The sequence below is a fragment of the Maniola jurtina genome, chromosome 13 (assembly GCF_905333055.1).
Source record: "Maniola jurtina chromosome 13, ilManJurt1.1, whole genome shotgun sequence".
NCBI lineage: Eukaryota > Metazoa > Arthropoda > Insecta > Lepidoptera > Nymphalidae > Maniola > Maniola jurtina.
In genome coordinates this window covers 5784525-5804856 of record NC_060041.1, presented here as the reverse complement: position 1 = coordinate 5804856, position 20332 = coordinate 5784525, and the positions used below count along the sequence as shown (strand labels likewise).

Here is a 20332-nt window from a genome sequence, read left to right as displayed (position 1 = left end):
CCGCGTCGTCGTGTCCGTTTCCCATTCGCCTGTCGTCTCTCGGAGTCTTAGATATTTAATGCAAAACTTACTTTGAGTCTTGTAAATAGAATACATTCTTCGGTGAATTGAACACTATTAAAGAACTTTTATCTCGTTTTTATCAATACGATATGAGTGCGACGGAGTGAGGAACATTTGCTTGATTAAATTGGTTCTGACTCATGGCAAGCCGGTAGTGTATTGTGTTGAACTTGTAGTTAAAATATTAGTAATTTTACTTATTTGTTTCGGCCTGAGTCTTTTTGTGGCTGCCGCCAAAAGTCACAGACCTTAGACCAGTGTTGAACTTGTTTACATTTGATTGATTTTTGTCCGAAGTAAATAAATAATAAAAAATTTCTAATTTGTAGATTACTTAGGTACTATAAGATAGTATCTACCAAATATATTATTCTGTGCTATAAGGCACTTATGTGATACATAGGTTATCTATTATTTACCACATCATTTAATGTGCTGCCTAGTTACTATAATAAGGTAATTACGGTGAGTTATTATAAATGTTTGTTTAAGCTTAAGTAGGTGCCTACCTAATTTAAACACCTACGTATCTAAGCACTAACTTTTAAGATTAAAGTGGAAGCGACGGGCCTGCCCGCGAAATTCATTGGCATAACTAAGTAGGTAATTAGGTAGGTAGGTGTTTACTCTTTGTCTGAAATATTTTAGTAGGTAAATACTTAGGAGTTACGTGGTATGCGTAGTGCCTATCTAAACTTTAGGTAAGTAGGTACTTACCTACCCACTCATTATTGCTTTACAAATTGGAATGATAAAATTTTCGTTCCATTGATAAAATTATTATTATTGATATCCTCTGACTTTATAATAATTTTAATAGGTTATATATAGGTAGGTGAAAATTGTAAAGGTAGCTTTACTTATTAGCATAGTGGCAAAATATTGTGCAACACAGAAAAAAAAATATCCATCATTCATTAGATGTATGAATCATTAGATACCTATAATTATAGAGTACATAAGCGACAGGTGGGCGGGGCGTCCCCCACACCCGTACTCAAAGTCAAAGTCAAAGTCAAAGTCGAAATTGTTAAATTTGTACGACATAAGTGGTGATAATTAATTACGTAACTTAAAACTAAAGCTATGAGGGTTCCAAACGCGCCCAAGTCTGAGAAGAGCCCACCCCCGCTCACCCGCAGCGCGTTAGTGCGGGGGCTGAGCCGGTGTGCGAGGCGTCCCCACTCCCCACCATGGTTGCCATCTCAACATGTCGCGCACTCCTTTACATTTTTTTTGGGACTTTTGTCCGACACGGACACGCCAGCCCCATCGTAAGCTCAATTAAAATTTTGTAACGTTACACAATTTAAATAACATAGTGGAATGCAACAGATACAAGAGATAGTAATGCCTATGCAGGCTTATAGTTTGTTGGAATTGGTCGTATGAAAGCATCAATAAAGAATTAGCTAAGTACATTCGTAGTACATTCTATAAATCAAAGTACCTATCAAAGGCTAGCAAAGTACATGGAAAGTTCCTACCTAATAATTAATTATAGTCTGTCTACGAAATAATTAAGTGTTTTTTTTATTCAATTTAATGTTTACAAGTACTTTTGAATCTTTAAATGCATCTGGTCACCACTGGTTCGGAATGCCTTTCCTACCGAGAAGAACCAACAAGAAACTTGGCGGTTGCTCTTTAAATAATAATTAGTTTGTATGATTATAGATAATTAGTAATTACCCAACTAATATTAAATTCACTTAAAATTTATTATTTCAGGGCACAATGGCACCACTGATAATAGAAGGAGACACATTAGGACAAAAGCATCAAAACTACAACAAATTAGTAAATGAAGCAGTCAAAAATAATACAATTGAACATATAACCGCAATAAATTATGAAGAGTCTGATTTGGATAACCTTTACAAAATAGATATAGCATGTAACACCAGAAATGTTGAATACGTTCTTGAAGTTCTCAAATGTGAAGACATGTTATACGTCTCTCGAGTTATTAAGCAATCTTCTTGGTTAATAACCGATCAGCAATATTCATCTTTTATTAATCCTGAATATTTGTACAACAGTCTTTATCCACAAATGACATCTAAAGCTTTCAATAAACTCATTCTGCACATTAGGCTTAACTTAAAAGATGAAAAACGCGTTGAAGACTTTTTCAACTATTACAAAGAAAAAGATTTGCAAAAAGCATTCAAATGGCTACCGGGTTGCTCTAATCCTTTTATTGAAAATATCATTCAGAAACACTTTGAGGATATACCAAACCAAATAGTAAAACGGTTATATAAGAAATCTATAAATTTCCTAAAAATAACAATACAAACCAGTAAATCGTATTATAAAAGGGACAAGGTATTACTAGGAATGTTTCATCTAAAAAGAGATTTTGAAAAATTCATGGATATTATAGATACAACTGATATGGATGATATACCACAATTTGGACCGAAATATACAAAAATAATTATGGAGAAAAATCCTGAAAGGATAATGAAAAATCTTGAAAAATATGTAGATAACGTGGACGTAGCCACTTTTGCAAAATTCCTTAAAAAAGAAGAGGCCAAAGACTTTATACTAACCAACATCAAAAATAAGAAAATGCGTTACTGGTTCAATCATAAAAAAATAAAATACTTTCTGAACCGATTGCCAATTGAGGAACGATTTGATTTTATCAAAAAATATTTCATCGAAAAAATAATTGAAGATGTAAACCTGGAAGATGAGACATGGGATGATATAGTAGAATACTGTAGTCCACCTTTAAAAAGAAATCTATCATCATCGAAAAATATATACAGCTGGTACGTATATGCACCATTTATAAAGGCTTTTGGAGATTTGAAACAGTTGATTCGAAGTGAATCAAATCCAACTGAAAGAATATGGATTTTGGATGTAATGTTAACATGCGCAGGTAAGGATAGGAAAAATATACTTGCCTTGCTAAAGTATTACCGTGAAAATCACATTAACGAACCATTCAAGTTTAAAATTCAGTTTGTGAATCATTTGCTTACAAAGACTGATACTCACAAGTATGATAAAGAAGCTTGGGGATATTTAAATGATCTTTTTAATAGCATGGAAGTGTACACTATATCTGACAAAAATGTGCAATCATGTGTAAGATCCATAATTTTACGTAGCCTACTTAATGGTGAGAATATTCCTGAAATTATAAAACAGAAATTTGAATTTGAAAATTTGGACGATAAGAATAAGTATAATAAGGAAGAAAGAGAAAAAATATTCTGTTTCTTATACAACTATTTGATTTCAAAATTAAAAAATGATTGTAAAACTGAAAAGGAATTTGATGAAACAGTGGAAATTATCATGAAGGTTTTGAATCTGCTTAAGGATTGGAATAAAGATCTCAAAGACTATTCATTAATTCTACAGAAAATCAAAGATCTTGTTATTGTTAGGAAAGAAAATGGTTGGAATCAAAGTCTTTCGGATATATATAACATTAAAAAATCTTGGAGAAAGCTTTTACTAGCAGAATCTATTCTTCTAAGTCCCTCTGAAGACAGTTGCATTAACGCTCTTAAACATGGCCCAAAATTATTGGAAATATATAGAAAAGAAATAAACAAATCATGCATAAATGACAACATATTCTTTGAAAGATTTCTTAAAAAAATTAGAATTTATTGTAATCAATCTTTAGCAAAATCTTTCAAGAAAACATTTCTGGAAAATCTTAACCAAACAAATGGCGACGTTGCGTTGATTAAAGGACTCTGTATTTTACTTTCACGAAGAGAAATTTTGGATTTGATACAGAAATATGTACCCACAGAAGCTAAAATTGACTGGAGCCAACCTGACGATTTAGAGCTCCGGCTTCGCAAATATATCGCCAAATGTATGCACTTAGCAAGACCCCATCCTCCCCTTGCCGTGGCTCTAGAGTACGCAAAAGGAGATTATTTGCAATATGTACTACCATCTTTAAATGCAATACTATATAACATAAGTGCTACTTATATTTGCGAACATATTCCAGAACTTCTTAATACACCAGTATCCTTACAAAAACACGGCATTCGTGTTGCATTTTCAAAGCTGAAGCATGATGAACTCAAAAATATATTTTTTAATACAGTTGCTCAAAAAGTGGCGTATTGCAGGGACGTATAGCGTTCGGGATGTGGGCTATTACATACTCGTGCTTTTTCTTTACCTTTCCCGCACTCGTGCTTTTTCTTTCCCAACTGTCAAAATATTAAAAAGAAAAACCAACCATGAAGTTTTTACTACAAAAATTCATAGAAGTTTTTATGATTCATGCAAATACGTATTTCTAATAAGAAGCTACTAATTTGTTTCAATATCAGATTTAATGATTTGATTGAATGAGTTTGGTTAGGTTTCATTTCATTTCATCTCATTAAATTTCATTTTCATTTCATATCAATAAAAAACTTCTACTGAAGACTTGGCTGTATGGGCATAGTTCTCTTTGCCTACCAGAATGGGTGAAGAAAAAAAAACTCTGCTTATATTCTACGGTTGGCGCCATTTTTCAGAAATTTTCTTTTTGAGTTTAGTTGTTGGTTGCCTAAAATGAGTAATTTCGACCCTAGTTTTTTATATCTATTAACAATAAAGTTGTTTTAAATTAAATTAAATTAAGTTGGTTGAGTTTATTGAGTTTTTATTATTTTATTAAATTGCTTCATTTTTTCGCAACTGTATTAAAAATAGTCGTTCAGTACACGTGCGGAACCGTCATTGCAACTCGTTCCGACTGTCAACCCTCGCCTTCAGCTACGCCTCGGCTCGGGTAGACATTTGTCGGAACTCTTTGCAATGACAGCCTTTCCGCACTTGTAATGAAATATACTATTCTGAGATTTGGAAGACTAGTAAGAATAGTACCATTCGAACTGATATTTTTTGTCAGACTTATAAGATGCTTTGCAGAGAAACTGATGAATCAGTTATTTTAGAAATATGGGAGTTGTTGAGTATATTTATTGATAAACTAAATTTCGATGAAAATAAAAAAATATACATGACTCTTAGCAAAGCTGATAATGTGCCACTGTCGGTTAGAGCGGTGTTTTGGATGAAGAGTTATGAATTTCTAAAAAAATTACCGGCTAAGGCAAATTGTAATAGTTTTATCGATGATTTACATACGCAAATACTGGACATATTGGAGTTTCTAGAAATTGATTTTATGGCAAAAATATATTTTGAAAATTTTGTAAAAAAGTTTAGCACACAACGGTACGATCACTCCCGTCAGCTCTCTATGTATATGCTGTCCGCAAAGACTGAAAAAGCTCAAAATGAGCGGTACGAAAAAATTCTTCTACCTCTTCTAGAAAAAGCTCTTTCTATGTGGGATAAGCAACACGAGAATGTTTACTACACAAGATATAATTTACGAGATATATTTGGTTATATGTCCGTAGAATTTCAAGGCGTTGTTTTAAATAAGGAAATGATTTTTCCTATCGCTATGTATACTGCGGCATTGAAGAAACTTGAAAATAGTTTGTCAGTAAAAGAAAATTATATTCTTTTGACCAGTATAAAATTGTCGTTAGGATACACACAAATTTTACATGATCTTAAAATTAACAAAGATATGGAATGTTCTGATTCCACAGAAAACGTTGGCCAGGATCAGGAAGATAAATGGAAAAACGTGCACACCGCTGCAGCCCCAATTTTTGGCAGGTTGAGTTTAAATTACTTAAAGGAAGATGTCGCGAAGTATTTTCCTTCGATATATATCATTTTTGCAGATGTTTTGGATGTTGTACTCGATCGGTATGTTTGGAGCTATCGAATGCATAAATTGAGAGTATTAAAAGTTTTTCTTGAAAGCAAGGATTTCATTCAAGGACACTTGTTAGTGATGAAAATAATGCCAAGCTATGTATCCGAAGACGATGAAAGGGCTTTAAAACTTGATATGCTTAATGAAATTAGTTCCCATCCTTCGGAAGAAGTCGCGATGCATTATTGGCTTTTCCGAAAAGATGATTAAGCAACTGTTAAAATAAATCTACCTACGTTTTTTTAAAAACAATAATTTTCAGTGTTTATTTCCAAGTTGTACGTATTTATAAGTTACGAGTATTTATTAACCTACCTATCGCTTACAGCAATTAATTACATACATTGCAATAAATTGTTTTATTATATCTACTTACAGACAAATTAAAAGTGAGTTTTATTTATTGTGTAAACCTAAAACAAAAAACTATTACAAAATGATGTTCCTAACATAAGCTTAGTCATAAACCGTACTCAGTAGTAGACGGGCATCGAAAGAGTAATACGGCCCCGTTGGCACCCTGGAGTACGGGACACAAAAAAGCTTGACCCTTTTGACCATCTTTGAAAACTCCTACCCAAACACCTCTAAAAAGTAGATAATTAGATTAAACTTAAGCGGCCAATACATACTTATTTTTTTTTACTATTTTGAGGTTTTTGTGTCGGGAGTTTTTAAATTTTAAATTTAATTTAATTTTCACGCTTTTTAAACTTTTTATCTTGAAATGATTTGTGCAATATAGGTATGCACATTACGCACTTCCACATGCTAATGCGTCACCTTATTAGAATTTGGCTGGATACCAATATGTACCTATTGGTCGGATAGTAATACCCGGCCTAATACGAAAACTAGAAATAGTTGATAATCTTCAAACGGATGAATAGATTTTCTTGGATTATAGCTAAGAACACTCTCGATCAAGCCTTTCAAACAAAAAAAAAATTAAATCGAAATCGGTTCATTCGTTTGAGCTACGGTGCCACAGACAGATACACAAACACACAGATATATACGTTAAACTTATAACACCCCTCTTTTTGGGTCGGGGGTTAAAACTCAAAGACGAATAGGGCTATGCCAGTGACGTTGAAGCCTCGGCGTTTTGTAGGAAGTTCTCATGAACTGTGATGTCACTATAAAGTATAAATCATTGATTTTAGAAGAGAGCTACCCCTATGGTAAAATCATTCATCCATGTAAAATGTAGGTAACATGTTAATTTTCGACAACGCGTGAAGCGCGGTAACTCAGCGCGCTTCACTGTAGTAGGTAGGTACTTACCTTTATAAGGGCGTACTGCGTAGATGAAGTTAAAAACAATTTCGGCATACTATATTTTTATTTTGAATAAAAATGCAAATACATTTAAGTATACTATAGCTTACAAAGTAATAGATGTAAATATTTATAAGACGTAAAAAAAAGACTCGTAGGGTTTACAAAATTGAAGTTACTACCAAGTGGGTATGTAGGTAATAAGTACCTATTTTAAGTAGCTGTACCTATGAGTAGTAATTGCTGAATACTACCTATGTTTCCAGAATAATACTATGACAATGCATTTTAACTTCTACTGATGGATGTTCAAATATAACTTGACGCAATTTTTCAACTTGTTTATTACATTCTTCATCATCTGAAGAATTTTTGGGATAAAGCTGTAAAGCAGCTAAATAACCTAACACGAAATCTTTGTCGTGAATTAAACATTCATATATTTTCAATCGAGAGGCATCTCTGATATTTTGAATGAACAAATTTAAAATACTTTCCAGAGCACGCGCGAACAAAATGTAAATGCGAGGAAAATATTTTTTGCTATGTTCATATAAAATTTGATAACAGTCTTTACCAAACTGAGGCGCTGCTGCAAGACATAGGCTAGACCAATCATTACCCTGATGTCCATTTAAACTCTTAGCAAATGCTAAAGCCAGTGTCCATTTTGTTAACATCAGATAATTTTCTGTTTCGGAAAATATTTTTTCCAGATCATCTTTTATAGCTGAAAACATTTTTATTGGCAGAATCATTTTCTTCTCAAAGAAATATATCTGCAGGTCTTCACACAGTTTGTCCAGTAAGATTTCAAGATTTTTGATACAATGATCTCTATTTTTGTTTTCTTTAAATGAAGTAGTACAGTGCTTCACAATAGGGATGAATATTTCTTCGTACTTCTTCATTTGGGTACTTTCATCTTTTGCTGTTAACAGATAGGAGGTTATTACGAGTATACTTGCCCTCATGGTATAAAAGCTTCCACTTTCTTTAATGAAATCTTCATTAATAAAATCTAGTAGTATACTTTCTACAAAAGATGGTGGTAGTGTGTCCATTATATCACGAGCATATGGAAACAATGTATATTTGAGACTGGAATTATATGTTTCATATTCAATTTTAGAAGTTTGTAAACTTTTCAAAAATGTATAGCTCTTTACAAAGAAATCAGCTCTGATGGCTATAGGAGTATCACTGACCTTTAATAATGTATCATATACATTTTTATTTTCATTGAAAGTTAAATTATCTATAAACATTTTCAATAAATTCCATAATGTGTCTATTCCTACGGGATCTTTTTCCTTACACACGAGATCGTGAACAGTTTTGAACAAAACGCTTCTAATTGTAGTATTTTTGGAAGTTTTCCACACGTTTTCATAGAGAGCAGGTATCTCGTGGGTTTTCATTTTTATAAATGAAAAACGTATAGCATGCTTTTGTAAAGAAACTTGTGCATTCAATAGTTCTGAAATATATCTTGCACTTTTTGCTCCGCTTAAGTTATGGTAAATAGACAGTAATGATGGCAAAGAACATTTCAAGTAATCTCCCTTAGCATATAATAAAATGATTTCAGGAGGCGGTTGAGGTCTAGCAATGTGCATATTTGTCGCAAAACATCTTTGTAAATTTAAATTTAATTCGTTGATATTGCCGTAATCTATTTTAGGATTCTCGGGCGCATATTTATTCAAAATGGCTAATAGATCATTTCTGGGAAACAAAATACACACTCCACGAGAGGATGCCTTTTGATTGTTCAAATTATTGAGCTTATTAATAAAAACATTAGTCCAAGTCTTAGTAAGCGATTGTGACCAATAAATTTTAATCTTTTTTAAGAACTGAATAACATTTTCCTTTTCTTTCAAGCAAAGTTCTTCTGCTTCTGATTTATATCGTTCAAACATGGTTGGGTCATGCTTGACAGCATTCACAAAAACAGACTGACAGGGGCATAGCTCAAATGACTCTTCAAAGAGCCATTTCTTCCACGATTTGTTTTTATTGTACAAAATAGATAAATCTTTCTTCCATGAATTTTGTTTCTTAGCTTTTAAAAGGTCCTTAATTGTGCTGATAATTAATGGATATTCTCGTAGATCTTTGTTCCAATCATTTAACAAAGTTAATACCGAATCTAGTATTTTAAGAGTATCATCAAATTGTTGTTCAGTTTTAAAGTCGCGACTTTCCAGTAATTTTGTTTTTATGTAGTCGTATAAATAATTAAAAATTAAAATTTCATCTTCTTTGTTCAATCTATTTTTATAGGTATTCAATGAGTTAAATTGAAATTTTCTTTCAATTATCTCTAGTACTTTTTGGGAATGAAGTACCTTAAATATAATTGTAGACTCTATAAATACCTGGATACTCTTATCTGCATCAACAATATCTGGCATCATTATATCTTCTAGAACATTCCATATGCTTTGGTCCAATTTATGGAAATTTGTTTGACTGATTATATCTTTTGCAAATTGGTACCTCAGATCAAATTGATCATTTAAATGTTTTTCTCGAAAATATTGTAACAAACTATTTACATTCTGATCATTATGTTTAGCAGTTAATACAAGAATTGAAAACATGTTTTTCTTATCTGAACTTTGTGTTTCTTGATTGATAAGGTTCTTAATATGAGAAAAAGCAACATCAAAAGGAGCGTATTGATACAACTGTAGTTCGTTATACCATCTTTTGTTTTTTATACAATTGTATAAGTAACTCATTGCCCTTATTTCAGAATCGGTTAGTAAATTACTTTTTTGTGTATGAATCTTATCAATGAAAATTTGTTTTATGAAATCAAATCTTTCCTCTTTGGGCATGGCATCAAAGAAACATTGTAATTGATGTTTGTTAAAAATACCCGCTGCTCTGTTTTGTTTTTCAGCCTTAGATGCTTGTTCCAAGAGAAAAGTTTTGATATTGTTATTTTTGAGAAATTTTATAAACGTTGGTAAATGAATATAGTTACAGTAATTATCAAACTTGTCAAAGATTCTTTTAGGTGCAAGCCTCATTATTAGATTCGTGCCGGACTTGTTAAATTTTGGATATTCATAATTTTGAAGTTTTTCTACAAAATTCAAATACTTGTCAATATTATCTGAATTTAATACAAATACGGTAGCTTCAAAGACTTTGCTTTTAGAAATGGGACTGCAGGCATTAACGAAAGTTTCCAGTACCATTATGTTTTTTTCACACAGTCGTTTAATTAGTGAGATTTTCAAATGGTCCATATGTTTTGTAATGTTTTTATGGATAAATTCCGATGAACAGTGTGGTAACCAGTAAACAGCTTTCTCAGGACTTTTTTCGTAATCATAAAATTGTTCAGCTCTAGTTGTATCTTTTAGATTGAGCTGTATATATTTTATAAATTTATTAACGCTCTTAGTATTCATTTTTGGAAAGAGCGTGGTGTGTAAATATTCGGGGTTGATAATATTCCTGTATTCATCACCTGTTACTAACCACAAGCTCTGCTTGATCGCCCTCGACACATACAATGAGTCTTCGCAAACTAAAACTTTCAAAATGTAATCTACATTCCTAGTTTTATTTGCTACTTCTATTTTGAGTAAATTTTTGATATCTCCATCTTCAATGTTAAATTCGTCTATTGTATAATTTTCGTCCTCAATAGCTTCTTTTACTAGTTGATTAAGGTGTTGGTGTTTTTCGCCAAGATTTTTTCCGTCTAGTTCGATAGGAGGCGTCATCGTGACCTGTAAACACAAGCAAATATGGCTTGAATAAAATTATAGGCTTTTTCATCCGAATACGACTTTTTATTGGTTTTCGTCGATTTGCGATGTCATAATATGAATGTGTTTGTTAAATTACTACGTAAATATAAACTTCGTATAAACTTCGTATAAACTCATTTTTAAATGAAACTATCTGATAGCACAACAAAGGTTGAACGGAGGTTGATAGGTAGTTTCAGCGTGATGCGCGAACAGACAGACAGACAAAAAATAAAATAAATACTGGTAAGTAATTATGTCTATCTACCTATTTCTATTAAAAATTTCCAAATATAGTTAGGTAGTGGGTACCTAGGTACCAACCAAAGGTAAGTAGCTGTACAGAAATCGTCTTGTTCCATTTTTATTATACCTAATTAGTAATTACCTGCCTATAGATTAATAATAATCTAAGTAGGTACTTAGCTGTCTATATTTTTAGATTTTTAGCAAATAAGATTGGCTGGGACTGGATGTCGCTGATAACCATCAGCAAAAGATCGTTTTCTGCACAGAAAATACTTGCATGAGAGCTATTTTTAGCAATGAAAATATAGGCTAGGTAGGTACCCAGCCTAGGTATTTTAGGTATCGGGTGAAGCGATGACGACGAGCTAGATATCGATAGGTAGGTAGGTGCTTATAAATAAGATAATTAAATAATTAGGTAGGTCCTACTAATCCTTGTTATTTTAAATACAAGTAGTTTAATTATATTTTTACAATTAACTACTTATTGTAAAACTTTTAGGTACATTCCATAATGATTACCTAGGTAGGTACCTACCTATCATTATTCGTTAAGTACCTACTAAGGTACCTACTAATATTCAAGTAAAAGTTCCCAAATTAATTGTTATTAATGTTCAATTAAGTTCCCTTTGTTACTAATACCTATTCAACTAAAATTAGTTCCCAATCTAGCATCTAAAGTCAGGTAGGTAAGTAGATAGGACCCTAATCCTAGGACCTTTAGAAAGCTAATCTATTTTACCTAAGCCTAATGCCAAAACATTAGAACAATAATCCGTAGCAATGCTATGAAATCATCAACACGATCCTAAAATAAAAATAAAAATTAGGCGTGACATCACTATTATTCTTAAATTTAAACAGCAGAAACGGCACTTTTGTGCAAGTAATTAAATCAGGACCTATGTAGGTAGTCACTTTGTTATAAAATATCTGTTAAATTGGCCTGGGAAGTAGATAATAGGTAACTCACTGTAAGTATAATTTTTCTTTTTAACACAACGTATGGATTCTGCTTACGAAAAATAAGACAGCATTTAGGTAGGTACAGTACCTACTTTATTAGGTACCACTTAGAATATCTTTTTTAATACTATTTTAAGACTTACCTATAAGTATCTTCCAAACTTCTGAATTTATACCACAGAACCATGCACAGAATGCTTTTCGGCTTCAATAATTTCAATTACAAGTGAGATTCTGACAAGCAGTGCGTAAATATTCCTCACTCTGTCGCATTCGTTCCCAATGTACGTGAAAGAGAGGACAGCTAACTGTAATTTAGTCCATACCTATCAAACAAGAACAAGCCTTGATAGCTGTGTTGATAGTATAGTACTAGGTAGGTGTCTATGTGCTGTTTCATTTTGTAATATTCGAAAGAGCCATCGATCGGTGTGACTGGGAACTACATACCGAACTAGATGGACCAGTGCTGCCATGATTAATGTGGCGAATCCTGCAAACGAGACCGATGAAGTAATGAAGAGATTTGCTTCCCCGCCGCTGGCTGACGGGCGCTCGCCGAAACATCGTCGGCGGGCACGACCTCGCCGAGCCGCGGGCGTTAGCCACACGGACATACCACGCCGCCGCAGTAGCCGATCGCTCGCGAGCACCCGCGGGCTCGATCGCATTGCCGTGCGGCCATCACCGGACATGACAATCCGGATTTGATACAAGAGGGCCATTGCCCTGAACAGTCACCCCGGGACCCGACGGGTCCTCGTGGACGACCTCGAGACGAAGAGCTTTTAAAACCTAAGATGCTGCTGCTGTGCGGCTGTTGACTAATGTAAAAGAAAGTTGTAGAAAATAAATCCAAAATTGGACAAAAACTGGTCAGTTTTTTCTGAAATGAGAACGCGTCAGTCAGGATCATTAAAATAACGGTCTAAATAGGGGAAGGTTCCTCAATCCTCAAGTCGTACCACTGCTTAAATCATAATATCTCTATGATATCTGGCTCTTCATTTACAATATGTGACATCTAATGGATCATATTTTACTCCTTGTCTAATGGCATTAAACTGAACTATTTAGTGGAGCAAGTAACAACAATTACTTAGTGGGTGGCTTGCCGGCTACCATTGTAGAAAAATAATACTTAATACTTTTAAAAAGAATTTTAAAGATTTACCTAAGCTAACGACTTCTACTGAAATAACATCAATATTTATACGAGCATTGAACATTGGAATTGGAACATACTTTTGCATGGGATATTTGAATAGGGAAGGTATAGGTTGGTAAATATTTCATTTAAAAATCCGTTCGTCTGTCTGTCTAAGTACTATAAGTACCGAGTACTAGTCTGTAATCTGCACTGCGAGTAGGTACGGAGGTATATCTACCTGGTACCTATTTCAATTTTTTAATCGGTAGATTTTACAAAATCACAGACTGAGGTTTTACATCCGCAATCCGGTTTGTGTGCGATTAAACGCTAACTATACCATAAGTGCCTACTCTTTTACACTAAACGAGCTATTAAATCAAAGGATTTTCCAATTCCGATATTTATCGCGCGACCTTTAAACTACGAGTAGATCCACATTTTGACCTTATGCACCGCACCTTGCTAATATGCAGACCATTATAGTTCACGATCAAGCTTCCTATCTCTTGTTTAATTTTCCACGGCGTGTTTCGTAAAAGCCTCACAGATGGTGCTGTTCCAAGGATGAAGGAAGTAGGAAAAGGCCGCTGTTTTATTCCGAACAACAAAAGAGTTCCCACGGTATTTTTAAAATTGAACCGGAATCGGAACCGGGGTCATTTATTAACCCTCGACCCAAAAAGAGGGGTGTTATAAGTTTGACGTGTGTATCTGTGTATCTGTCTGTGGCATCGTAGTTCCTAAGTGAATGAACCGAGTTTAATTTAGTTTTTTTTGTCTGAAAGGTGGCTTGATCGAGTGTTCTTAGCTATTATAGTCGAAGAAAATCGGTACAGCCGTTTGAAAGTTATCAGCTCTTTTCTAGTTTTCTTATAGAGGTTTTTGTGTCGGTTGTTTTTTAAATTTTGAGTCATAAGAAATAAGAACACAGTGCTCGAGACCGCATATGGTGGGATTTGCTTGAATAAGACTTAGTTATTTGCTATGCAAGTCTGCAATCTGAACGTTATATTGGCGGGAGTGTTTGTATTGAATTCTGAGCAAGCGGAGGATTCCAAAGGTTTCAGGTTCAAAAATAGAATCCTGAGCGTAGCGAAGATTTCAAAGGCACGGGCGGAAATAAATTTGCAGCTGTGCGAAATACACAAATTCTCATCTCACTACAGCGAGGAAAATGCTAGCTAGAAAACTATGGGAAATTGTCCTGGAAAATCAAAAGTTCCCACGGGATTTCTGAAAACCTAAATCCACGCGGGCGAATCTGCGGGCATCAGCTGGCACCTAAGTATATCTGTAGGTTTGCATGCGTAACTGCAAGCTTCGGCCTGCATGAAAAACAATAATTGTGAGTAGAATAAAGCAGGTGAAGATACTGGCACGTTACTTATGTAGAACTAACGTGGTAAAAATTTCGTAGACGTAAAATGATTGCGCATTCTCTTATCAGAATAACGTTTAATTAGGCTTACACACGGTCGCGTGTGGCTTCTTTGAGCCGTCTACCAATCTTCACAGTTCAACACTTGAACAGTCAAGATATTGGCACAAAATGATTGTTCATGGAGGCTTGCCAAGCTTACTTCACAACTTTAAAACGGTAGTTTGCGAGCATAGAACAAGTTACTGCATTTTTCATCGCTACAATCAATAATAATCATCACAGGATTCCATTTTTTGTGTTTCAAAATAGGTACGATAGACATTCGAATAATGCACTTATCGGTCCAAATGTTCATAATAGCAGGCGGGCCACACCCAAGCCCGCGTTCTTGCTCCAGTATCTCTCGATTACTCTTAAAGACCAGTGTTACATTCACAATAGCCCACTAGCTTAGGAATAATATTGGATAAGTTTATTCAATAGGGCAATTCGTGTCACAGACATACTATCAATTGAATATTGAAAAGAAGCTTAACCCTCCGTGGTCTCTTTAATATTTAAGAGCTCCCTTATCAATTACTAGACGATGCTTGTAACTTCGTCCACATAGATTTAGGTTCTTAATAAACTCGTGGAAACTTTTTGATTTTCCGGAATAAAAAGTACTTAGCTTGTATTGTTCTCCGGGAATTCAATTGCAAACGAACTATACAATTTATAAAGTACAAAATACATTTACAATACCTACTATTTTATTCGCAATTGGCCATGTGCTCGATGGGTTATACCATCATCCCCAATTTAACCCGGGGATGAATTTCCAAAAATCCTTTCTTTCTGCTCACCTTTATTTATGGAACTCCTGTGCAAAACATGGTTCTAGATCTAGAGTATAAACTCTAGACCTTGTCTAACACACCGATCTAAGATGTGCATTGTCTCATGTCTGTCAATCAGTCAGCGAGGGTTTTTCCTTTCATTTTATTATATACTTAAATAGAGGGCCAATGAGCAGGCAGCTCACCTGATGTTAAGTGATTACCGCCGCCAATGTGTTACCGGCTTCTTAGGAATTTGTTGAAATAATTGAAATAATATTGAAGTTGAGTCCCAGCCCCTTATAGGAGATAGTAGGAACATCGCCGAAGGGTATTGTTTCCACAACTTGCATGAGCGTTGAAAAAAGGATCTTTTAGTGAGGATAAACAAATTACATAGCACGTCATTTTTTGGTTGAGCTATCTCAGTAAGTGTCGAATGTAAAATGGCCGTAGTTTGAACTGGAGTTGCACTAGGGGCTATTTAGTAATTTATTGTGGGGCAACACGCACTCATACGCAACGAGTGTTTGCCTTCAAAATGTTGCATAGACGCCGCCGCAGTTTGCAACTTCGAATTTCTAACAAAATACATCTCTCACTACAAAATTACATATGGTATTATTATGAGTACACACAAATAAATGTAAAAAAATTAATGGCGAGCTTCAATCTTGGATTTCTAATTTAGTTTTAATATGCTCGCTCGACTTCATACCTAGGTACATTACACGTGTAGCTAAGCAAAAATTATTTTTTACTTTTTAGTGTTTGTGGTTTTTGAAGTCGGTTTTATATTTCTTTTGAATTTTTTTTATAAATAAAAAATATAAAATGAAATAACATACGTGTTGAATTGAGAATTTAATATTATTTACTTGAGGTCCAGTAGCTATAGTTATCACTTATCAGTTTCGCTATAGTGAGTAGATAGAAAGAAGAAAGAAAGAAAGAAAATATAAAGTCTAAAGTGTAAATCATCACAATTAGTATACCTACACAAAAATTTCCTATAAGTACAAAAAGTATCCTTCTTCGTTCTTAAGAAAAAGAAAGAGACTCCCTATTTCGAGAGTTGGAGAGTAACTTCTCTTAAAACCGCTTGATAAGAAGAAGTTAGAAACAAGAAATATGTACCTACCAGTATCATAAATAAAATGAACACACCTGCTTTATGAAATGCTTACAATTTACCTTATTATTGCACAATTCTTGTTATCTTTTGTTAAACTCATAACTATAACAATTGTTTTGGGTAACGTCGTCTACACAAGCTTTACACGGATTTAGCATTTTTAAAATGGGTGGATGCCATCGATTCATTTATTTCCACATTTCTCTTGCTAGATCCCGTGTAGTCACTTTTTCGGGTCAGACAGTTCTCTTCTTAATGCTGATTTATCTGCCGGTTTCACTTCAGCGAGGCCAGTATATTTTGCCTGGCTTGTTCAAAAGAATTTTTCACACTACGAATTTTGAACTCACTTGGTCAAAAGATGTTATAAAACTCCAGATAGGCAATGCTCGTACAACAACATTGTATTTTAAAAGTGAAGATAAATTCGTTTGCTTATGTACTCGTAAGTATGTATCCAGTATCGTATTTTTCCAGTCGGCCTGTAGAGTTTGGTTGTTACAGTTACCTAACTTAAATCGTTGGATCAAAGAATAAAGTAGGTAAAGCTTATTTTATTGTTTGATAAAGTAGGGCATTATCAGAGTAAGTAATGTGAATGCAATTTAAGAAGTAAGAGCTCGAAGCATAACAAAAACTACCACTAACTGTTTTTAACCTTCTCTGGTTGATAAATGCAATAGTTTAGTAAATAAAGGCAGTAAAATTATACAATACAGCATACATTTACATTTTATGTGGACCACGACCTTAGTATACTTTTTTATATCTTAAATGTTAATTGAAACAGGGTTTATTTATAATACACAGTATTTTATATTTAGTTATTAATATTAATCTGTACCTACCTACAACTTTTCAAATTCTATGGTTTCTTTCATTGTTTTTTTTTTCATATTGAGATTAGGAGTATTTTATTTTAAAAATACAAAGTAATGCTAATAGGTAATTTTACTAACTGCATTGTAAATTGTGTGAACTGACCAGTGATTTTGTCGAAATGCACAGGAATTGCTTTTTTAATACAGTTGCTCAAAAAGTGGCGTATTGCAGGGACGTATAGCGTTCGGGATGTGGGCTATTACATAATCGTGCTTTTTTTTTACCTTTCCCGCACTCGTGCTTTTTCTTTCCCAACTGTCAAAATATTAAAAAGAAAAACCAACCATGAAGTTTTTACTAAAAAAATTCATAGAAGTTTTAAGATTCATGCAAATACGTATATTTCTAAAAAGAAGCTACTAATTTGTTTCAATATCAGATTTAATGATTTGATTGAATGAGTTTGGTTAGGTTTCATTTCATTTCATCTCATTAAATTTCATTTTCATTTCATATCAATAAAAAACTTGGCTGTATGGTCATAGTTCCCTTTGCCTACCAGAATGGGTGAAGAAAAAAAACTCTACTTATATTCTACGGTTGGCGCCATTTTTCAGAAATTTTCTTTGCGAGTTTAGTTGTTGGTTGCCTAAAATGAGTAATTTCGACCCTAGTTTTGTATATCTATTAACAATAAAGTTGTTTTAATTAAATTAAATTAAGTTAGTTGAGTTTATTGTGTTTTTATTATTTTATTAAATTGCGTCATTTTTTCGCAACTGTATTAAAAATAGTCGTTCAGTACACGTGCGGAACCGTCATTGCAACTCGTTCCGACTGTCAACCCTCGCCTTCAGCTACGCCTCGGCTCGGGTAGACATTTGTCGGAACTCTTTGCAATGACAGCCTTTCCGCACTTGTAATGAAATATACTATTTTAATTGACTGCGCTAAAGTTTCTGTTCATTTTTGATATCATTATTAAAAACCTATTGAATTTACGGTACTCTTTATTTTACGGTAGGTTGACGGTAAATCTCTGTTCCGTATTGTGATCGCGAGTGTACAGAGAATGTCGAGACAAGTGGGCGCGGTGGGTAGATCAGTGAATTGTGTTTTCGTACCACTTGCACTATTTCACACTATTGTAAGGACACGCGTAGACTAACCATCAGAATCCGCGGGGTGATTTATAAAAAATAAAAAAATAACGTAGCTAATAACGTGTTTTAGTTCTTAACTCTTATTTAATCTATATCTATACTATAATATTATAAAGAGGAAACCTTTGTATTTTTGTATTTTTGTATGTTTGTATTGAATAGGCTCAAAAACTACTGGACAAATTTCAAAATTTATTTTACCATTACTTAGAGGGATTCTTCCGAATCCGTATAGGCCCGGAAAATAGAAAAAATAAATGTCCACCCGTGCGAAGCCGGGGCGGGTCGCTAGTTAATAATAATGTTGGCAACACCTAGTTCTCACGTTCGGTGTTGCTTGGTGTTGGTGGTTATGCTGTGGTCGTGACGTCAGAGCCCCCTCCATCGAGACGAAAAAGATGGCGCTAGGGCGAGGACGTGGCGTGGAACGACAAGCTGGAGTTGCTGTTTGCGCTCCGACCGATTTACATTGCATTATACGGGTTGATTTTACTATCTGAGAGTTTAATTGTTAACATCAGAAGTGTGTAGTAACTTACGCTTTGAGGAAAATCGGTCGAAACGCAAACGTACTTTTCCACCTAGAGGTCTTCAAGTGCCAGGACACCGTCGGCCGCGATGGAAACGTAATAAGGTATCTCGTAAAGATACCGAAACTGTGAGTACTTTGAATAATTATTAAAGATTAAGTGAATATGGTTTAAATTACTAAATCGTATTCTCAAACTTTTGTATAGTCAGGTGAGATAATTCGTTACTAAACTAAGTTGAAGGTATCAGCTAAAATCTGGCACGATTTAATATTGCGTACAGTCTATAAGTGGTCCTCGTGGGAATAGTGATCGGTAAACGAAATTGTCTTTTAGTTCCAAATTCAAAGAATTATGTTTTTAAAATGGTTAACTTTTAGTTTGTTCGAATTTTATTTTGGAACTAAATGTTAAATTCACGTTTGTCTCAACTTTTTTTTCGAACAAAATATTATTTAAATTATAGTGGGTCAATTATTATAGTAGCATCAGTAATATACGTCCTTAGAAGATAATAATTTAAAAACGTGTGATGATTGAGCTAGTTATTTACATAGAAGTTTTTATAATAAAAATATTAAACATGTGGGTAGTATACGTGACGAACAAGTTAAAATGTTATAGTGGTAGTGGTAAAAGTAATCGAAGAATGTCTTAGGTTAGTCAAACTTCACAAGTGAAATGTTAGCTCAGATATAAATCATGATAACCAATCCCGAACTCGTATACTGAAATGAAATGAAATTTATTTATTTGCTGAATATCAGTTGTTGAGTTCAAAATTATAACTAAGTAGCGACCGTCATATTCTACTTCATAAGCATGCAAATATTTAATACTCATCAGGAATAATCCGTACAAATAATCCTGATGAGACCAAAAAGTGAATTAATTTCTATGGTAACATGTCTCTTAATTAAATGTCAATATTAATATTATAATAATAAGTTATTATATTAATTGTAAGTAAATTTTACATAATATATAGGGTTAAAAAGTGTATATTTTTGATACATGTCACGAGGCGTTTATGGATACCGGAAGTAGTTGTCCGCGCATATCAAAATCGTTAGTAAAGGGATTTCAGTTTAAAAACATTTATTTATCAATAAAGAGCATAACAGTCTTTTAGATATCAGGAATTACAGCTATTTACATTTACAATGGTAGGTACTTACGCACATGATATCAAGTATCCATTTTAGTA

The 20332-nt window shown here is 33.7% G+C and overlaps 2 protein-coding genes across 6 annotated transcripts; one reads left to right on the top strand and one right to left on the bottom strand.

Annotated features, from left to right (window-relative positions):
* Positions 1 to 1776: 1776 nt before the first annotated feature.
* Positions 1777 to 6153, top strand: LOC123871365. Its single transcript, XM_045915136.1, has 2 exons — positions 1777 to 4149; positions 4904 to 6153. Exons 1-2 carry the CDS (start codon positions 1801 to 1803, stop codon positions 6056 to 6058), a joined length of 3504 nt encoding a protein of 1167 aa, XP_045771092.1. The 5' UTR covers positions 1777 to 1800; the 3' UTR covers positions 6059 to 6153.
* A 1021-nt stretch (positions 6154 to 7174) lies between these two features.
* On the bottom strand, positions 7175 to 19187 carry LOC123871366. 5 transcript variants are annotated; one of them, XM_045915137.1, is made up of 3 exons: positions 12267 to 12479; positions 7384 to 10884; positions 7175 to 7321 (listed from the first exon to the last, which is right to left on the bottom strand). In XM_045915137.1, exon 2 carries the CDS (start codon positions 10876 to 10878, stop codon positions 7384 to 7386), a length of 3495 nt encoding a protein of 1164 aa, XP_045771093.1. In that variant the 5' UTR covers positions 10879 to 10884; positions 12267 to 12479; the 3' UTR covers positions 7175 to 7321. The 5 variants fall into 5 exon arrangements, with proteins under 5 accessions (XP_045771093.1, XP_045771097.1, XP_045771095.1 ...); XM_045915141.1 differs by lacking the exon at positions 12267 to 12479 and adding an exon at positions 19177 to 19187 and having other exon boundaries at positions 7175 to 10884; XM_045915139.1 differs by having other exon boundaries at positions 7175 to 10888; positions 12268 to 12479.
* Between the last annotated feature and the right edge of the window lie 1145 nt (positions 19188 to 20332).